Source organism: Lactuca sativa, chromosome 1 (genome assembly GCF_002870075.4).
Source record: "Lactuca sativa cultivar Salinas chromosome 1, Lsat_Salinas_v11, whole genome shotgun sequence".
Taxonomy (NCBI): Eukaryota; Viridiplantae; Streptophyta; class Magnoliopsida; order Asterales; family Asteraceae; genus Lactuca; species Lactuca sativa.
Window position 1 is genome coordinate 10,638,144 of NC_056623.2, and position 7,103 is coordinate 10,645,246.

The 7,103-nt window shown below is 36.3% G+C and overlaps 1 protein-coding gene across 1 annotated transcript; it reads right to left on the reverse strand.

Annotated features, from left to right (window-relative positions):
* Positions 1–3,601: 3,601 nt before the first annotated feature.
* Positions 3,602–6,752, reverse strand: LOC111910801 (cytochrome P450 81Q32). The gene is made up of 2 exons (XM_052766527.1): positions 4,760–6,752; positions 3,602–4,497 (listed from the first exon to the last, which is right to left on the reverse strand). Exons 1-2 carry the CDS (start codon positions 5,651–5,653, stop codon positions 3,874–3,876), a joined length of 1,518 nt encoding a protein of 505 aa, XP_052622487.1. The 5' UTR covers positions 5,654–6,752; the 3' UTR covers positions 3,602–3,873.
* Positions 6,753–7,103: the final 351 nt, after the last annotated feature.

A 7,103-nucleotide genomic window follows, 5' to 3' on the forward strand; every position in this document is an offset into this window, starting at 1 on the left:
TATTCTGGTGTAATATTCTTATAACTCAAAGATTTTTTTTTTGTTTTTTACTGTTATATTGTTACACATGTTATAACATAAACTGCATGTAATAGCAATGTACTTTCGTTATGCAATGTTAAACAAGTTATGTTGTATTCACTTTATTTATTTATCATAATATTCTGTTAAAATAAGTTGTATTCTTTTCATTTTTAATGGTGTATTATCTGGTGCAATTAAAAGAATAAATGACAAAAAGGGCAATTTGGTACTTTCTTATAACTCTTATTCAAGATGACATTATTTTTCTTTTATGACTATATTTACATATAGACACATATAATAGCTGTAAATGTAACTAAATGCTACCTACACACACAATATTTGTTTATTCTTAAAGCCAATTCATACTAATTTGACAGACATAATAAAAGGTACATGACCATAAGTAACATATTTAATGAACGACCCCTAATTATAACGATAAGACATTATTTTTCTTTTATGACTATATTTACATATAGACACATATAATAGCTGTAAATGTAACTAAATGCTACCTACACACACAATATTTGTTTATTCTTAAAGCCAATTCATAATAATTTGACACACATAATAAAAGGTACATGACCATAAGTAACATATTTAATGAACGACCCCTAATTATAACGATAACACATTATTTTTCTTATATGACTATATTTACATATAGACACATATAATAGCTGTAAACGTAACTAAATGCTACCTACACACACATTATTTGTTTATTCTTAAAGCCAATTCATAATATTTTGACACACATAATAAAAGGTACATGACCATAAGTAACCAATAGTAACTTCTTTAAAATTTTTGCGTAAACTAAATACAACTAGTATAGAACCGCCCTATGGACACACAAATAATTAGTGTGACCAATATTTGTCACCTTTTAGCTACTTTGTCTGTTATGTGGCTAAAAAGGCAACATGTTATAGACACACAGAGAACTAACTCATGTGACGATAATTTTATCTACTGTCTCTCAATAAAAAAAAAGTGTGACAATCTTAATCGACATATGTGGCTGATTGTAACCTATGGCCTCAGTGTTCGAGTGTGACTAATATTTGTCACATTTGGTATAATTAAGTGTCGTAAAAGTTTTGATTGTCTATATAATGGCCACACAATCTAATTTAAATGTATCCAAAAACAGTCTCTAAATTTTTTTAGTGACTTTGGCCACAATTTTAAGAAAAAATGTCACAGGCCGTTTTTCGGAAAGTGTGACCGTAGGTCATTTTTGTACTAGTGCATGCTAGTATGGATTTTAGATGATTATATAGAGTGGCCTGGTTTGGTAGTGCTCGAGTTTAAAACTCAATACTTGAGTGTTGCTTGCTTTGTGTTTCTTGGGACTCCACTAGTGTCGACTAATTATTAAATGAATACGTTAAACTACATGTTATGGAGATTAGATAATTCTCGAAGGTTGGATTCAAATCTATTGCGCAACTCTAAGTCCAACCGTTATAGAGAGGGGCCAAGCATTCGAAAATTATATAGTGCTAGTAACATGTAGTTGTAATCGTGAGATAGTGGAAGCCACTAGATAGAAGGCTCTTCAGCAGTTGATGGCAAAAAGTGGGGGTAAAGAAACACTAGGGAAGCTTAGGAAATGTTTTAGTGTGTAGGGCGCTCTTTATTACAAGTAGGGTAATTGATATTGGGGAAGCGACTAAGAGGATTTGAGACCGTCCTTGGGAGTTAAGAATGTTTAGTAAGAATCCAAACCCAAAAATTAGGGTTTACACCATGACCATTTACGCCCAGTGTACCTGGGGTTACGCCTAGTGTATGCATGCCGCTTCCAAAAAATACAAAATGTCACTAATGGCTAAAATGCAGTTAATTCTCATATCAAGGGTTAAAAGTGGAAATACCTTAATATCAGGATGTTACAAAAATAACATTTTTTTAATTTATATTTGTTTTTATATTTATTTAAAAAACAAAAAGAAAAGATGACATGGAAAATACAAGGTGTTATAACAAACATTTTATAAAATGTTGTCCGTTTCTTCTAATTGGTGTTATAACGCAGACATGACATGTGAGGTGACACTTTTTTGGTGCTTTAACATGTTATAACATGTTGCCCATACCAACCGGTCTTAAAGCAAACCATTACAAACACAAGGTCTTTTAAATAGGGATGAGCATATGGACCGGGGAACCGGCCGGAACCGGTACCGGAACCGGAACCCGATGGAACCGATCGGGTCGGGCCGGGACCGGGACGTTATTTTTGTGGATTTTTGGAACCGGGAACCGGTAGGAACCGGAACCGATTTAATCGGAACCGGTAGAACCGGCAAAAACCGGAACCGTATGATGCTATTTTTCAAGGAGCGGTTCCAACATTTGAAGACACGACAAGAACCGGTAGGAACCGGGAACCGGTAGAACCGCCGGGCCGGTTCGGTTCTTGATTTTGGCCGAAGCCGGTTCCCCGGTCCGGTCCGGTTCCGGCCGGTTCGGGCCTTTTGCTCATCCCTACTTTTAAATGTCAACTTATGTTCTCAATGACTTAAATACATGTCAAAATACGTAGTTTAATTAGGTTACAAAAACTAAAAAGTACATATTTACATAGAGGTGAGTTAGGTACCGAAATGGGATTGACCTCGTACTGAATCCAAAGGTACCAAAACTGATTTGAGAAATTTGTAAGAATGAAATACCAAACCGTAAGGTGCTATACAATACCAGTTCAGTTAGGTTCTGGTACAATGGTACTACCAATCTTTAACTAGTATCAATTTTACAAAGTACAACTTACAAAGCCAAAAGTACATGCACATTTAAATTAAAAGAACTTAATAAACAACTATAAGAAAGTTGAAAAAACATAAAACCAAAACAATTGTGATGCTTTTATCATAAGTAGCAAAACTTTAAAAGTGTTACTATGTTGGAAAGAAAATTACCAACAAATTAAAAATCAGTACCTCCATTTCGGTTTAGTATCATTTTATTTTCTGAGAACCGATGGTACCGGTCCCACAAGTAACAAGAACGAAATGAGTAATAATTAAGGAACAGATCATCGAACCGCTTATGCTTATGCGGTGAGGCCCTAGAAAATCGGTTTAAAGGCTCAACCCTATATTTATATGTATTTATGAGTGAAAATATATATATATATAAATACACATATACGTATATTTATGAATACAAATTAAAGAAAATAAGATCTAAATACTAGCACTTGATGTTTTGGATCACATAATTCTCATCATACTATGCTTGGGGAAATAAGTGTCATATTAATATCCTTAAATTTCATTAAATAATCATCAAATGTTACATGTCACCATTTTATTGGGTAGGAGGATATGTAAGAATAAAAAGTAGAAGAATATTTAATTTCTCGGGAAAAAAATTCTCCATTAATTAACTCTAATGGTTGTAATGATCGCTATCAAAATAGAGAAACCTTAGGGAGATTTTGTCACTCATCTTCTAGACTAATCAGTGTAACAGTGTAATCTCTTTAATTACCTTTTATACTGCTATTAAATAGCTTATAGGAAGAGAGGACTTCATAACGCTTTTGGTTGACTTCATAACGCTTTTGGTTGCCACATCTTATTTAATATGAAACAATGCTTAAATAGCTTACAAAAGAAACAATAACGATTAAATTTAAGCTACTAAGATAGCCACAAAACAACTAGATTGCTTAATAATTAAGAAGAATAGATTAAAATGACCTACAAAATACATTTCAACCAGGTACCTCCACCCTACCTGTTGCACTCTTAATTTGACTCTTTCAATTAATACCTTCTTAGGCAATTAAAATATATCCATTTATAATGACACTCAATATTGATATCTTCACATCTGAGATAGCAGTTTGGCCATCACTCCACGGGACTGACATTTCGCCACCAAGGGTTTAGCTTTTGGTGCGATCAATCCTACTCCTGCGGTCATGTCAATCATCTCGTTACTCGGTCTTTCCCACTCGAAGCATTGAATAAGCGTAGCCATTGTCAACCCGATCATACGCATTCCCAAGTTTTCTCCTGGACACCTCCTCCTTCCGGTCCCAAATGGCATTAGCTTATAGGTATACCCATTTCCCGAACCTTTTAACCCTAGAAATCTTTCTGGCTTAAACATTGTAGGGTCTTTCCAGTTCTTTGGATCATTTTGTATCGCCCACACGTTCATCAGTAGCATTGTACCACTTGGGATGTGGTAACCTCCCACCATACAATCCTTTGCAGACTCATGTAACAAGAGTGGAGCAGCAGGGTATATACGCATAGTCTCGTTTATTATACAACGAAGATAAGGAAGGTTGGTCAAATCTGATTCGTTAACTAGACGATCTTCCCCAACACAATTGTCAATCTCAGTCTGCACTTTCTTTAGAGCTTCAGGATTATTTAACAAAAGCGATAACATCCATTCCATTGTTACACTCGATGTATTGCTTCCTGCTGATATTAGTACCTATCACACATGAAAATGATCAGGAAACTTAGCCATATTATATAACTAAAAAAAACCGAATGCTTGAATTTCAATTTCGAAGTGGAATTAGTTATAATATTAACAAGAATTAAAACGATATTATCAGTAGACTATGATATAAAATTATTTTCTTTTGCTAAATTGCTAGTGTATTACTCGAAACAATAGTATTAAAATGTTGCCTCTCATCGTTATTGTGTTCCCAATACCATGTAAGGTATGTTCTAATTTTAATGAGTACCTGCAATAATCCCTTGATAACTTCATCGCTGTGATTTTCAGGTTCTTTTTGTTGCGACATCAGTAGAAATTCAATCAAATTTTTCTTTTCATCGGAGCTACCACCCTCCGCCTCCACCACGGTTTTTCTTCTCTGCTCTTCTATAAAATCTTGCATTAACGCATGCCACTTTTCATTTAATGTCACCATTTCCTTCTCTAAGTGTTTCCCTCCCACCCACTTCCACCATGGCAAATAGTCGGACACATGGGTCGCCCCCATCACAATAAACAACTCCTGGACAAGCTCCATAAACCGCCCAGCCTCTCCCCCTTCAACATCACACCTCCTCCCGGCAATCGTCATCATCACCACATTCAGCACCACCTCAAATAACACCGACTTCATCTCCATCATCCCGTCCCTTACTACTCTAGGGTACATGACATTCTTAACCAGGTGGTGCACCACTTCTGCACGAATGGCGCTAAGGGTTCGTACCTGGCAAGATGACAAAAGCTCATGGCTGACCACGCGGCGGAGGCTACGCCAGTTATCATTATGGCTTGACCAATTAATGGTGGTGTAGTCCAACCCAAGGTGTTTTCCGGCAAGCAGACGGGGACGGTTGGCGAAAGTAAGGTCGTTGGTGGTGAGGCATTCCTCCACCACTTCCGGAGACGAAACTAAGAAAACCCGGCGGGCGCCCAAGCGAAGCATGAGCATCGGACCATGGTGGGCGGAGAGTTTACCTAAGGCTCGGTAGAGCGGCCGGCTTCTCAGCAGGTAAAGATGACCCACGATAGGTAAACATGGGAAGGGGCTCGGTGGTAAATTTCTTATTTTCCCTAGGGCAACTTTCGTAATCCATATCACGAAAATGATTGAGAAAAATATATAAAATATTGGCTCCATATTTATTCAGGTTTTAATTAATTTCTTGTATGTGTCTCATCCCGATGCTACCACATATATTTATAGTGAGATCATGGACAGGAAATGCAACCAGTCTACCACATAGATATAAACACGTGATTTACCTTGAAACTTCGTACCATACATGTCTCAATATATCGACATCTAATCAATATATACATATAACAGGTCCCATGCTGGGTGGACTTAAAAAAAACATTTAACTCAAATAAATCATGTTATTTCATTTGCAAATCAATCGAACTCAAGGGGACGGACAATCCTCATCGTAACAATGCAATGGGGTGAGCTGGCACCATAGGGAGGTAAAGGACCACCACATGGTTGGTGCGAGGAGAACACTATCTCTTTTATTTACTTTCCCTTGCCCTATAGTACTCGCAGCAATTTTTTTTTAAAAAAAAAATTATAAACCATTTTACAGCTCTATAGATACCACTATTTTTAACCTTTAATTCACATCACCTTCTATATTTTCTCTCCTTCATTCGTATTTGCATTAAAATGTATTCCAACAACCCCACACCCTAAAATATGGTCGGAGGAACTCTTTTACTACTAGTTCAAGAACACTAACTAGTGCAATGTACCAAAGGGTCTTTGGCCTAACGGTAAGGAGTGACTCTCTCAAATGAGAGGTCATGGGTTCAAGTCTCACTAGGAGACATAGGTGGTGTTTAGGATTAGATTAGGAGTAGGATAGTTTGCCGTTTCAAAAATAAATAAATAAATAAATAAATAAATAAAACTAGTGCAATGTGTCGAAACAATATTACCATATGTCTATGTCAAACGTAACCCGGAACATGTTCACCATCTTCACGGCTTTCCCCTTTATTATCTACAAACCCAACCCCATCAAGGCCCAAAAGCCACAAACACAAACCGTCGCCGAGTCGGATGACAACTTCGTATAAAAAAATCAAACTGCCCGAATAAATCTTCAAGAACCAACCCCTCCACGACAAAGGAAAAGGAAAGCATCAACCGAATCGTGGAATCCAAAGGAAGAATTTGTGTTAGGCAAAATAATGGGTCGACATATCCAAGGATGCGGAGACCGAAAATTCAAAATCAACAAATCATATTTGTCGCGTTACATTACTATTTTGCGCAGAAGTGGATCTTGGTGATTATCATACAAAACACCAAATTTTCAAGAGATGAACAGTTGTAACGCCCGTGTTTCTGGGATTGCCATTTTTAGCAATGTAATAGTCTAGGTTAACCTTTGTAACCCCAATTTGAAATAATAAAAATGAATTATTTGTGAATTATGTGAATTATGTGATTTATGTGTTTATTTTCTTAATTATTATAATTTAATGAATTAAGAATAAAATAAGCGTCAAAATTAAAGTGTGAGATAAGCCCGATATCTTTGCATAAAGTTGTAGTGGTTGAAACAAGGATTCCGGAGATATAAGGA

Excerpts from the sequence above, each read along its gene's own strand:
- LOC111910801 (XM_052766527.1), bottom strand. The coding sequence starts at position 5,653 with ATGGAGCCAATATTTTATATATTTTTCTCAATCATTTTCGTGATATGG. Across the intron at positions 4,498-4,759 it reads TTATCAAGGGATTATTGCAG|GTACTAATATCAGCAGGAAG; the intron begins GTACTCATTAAA and ends CATGTGTGATAG.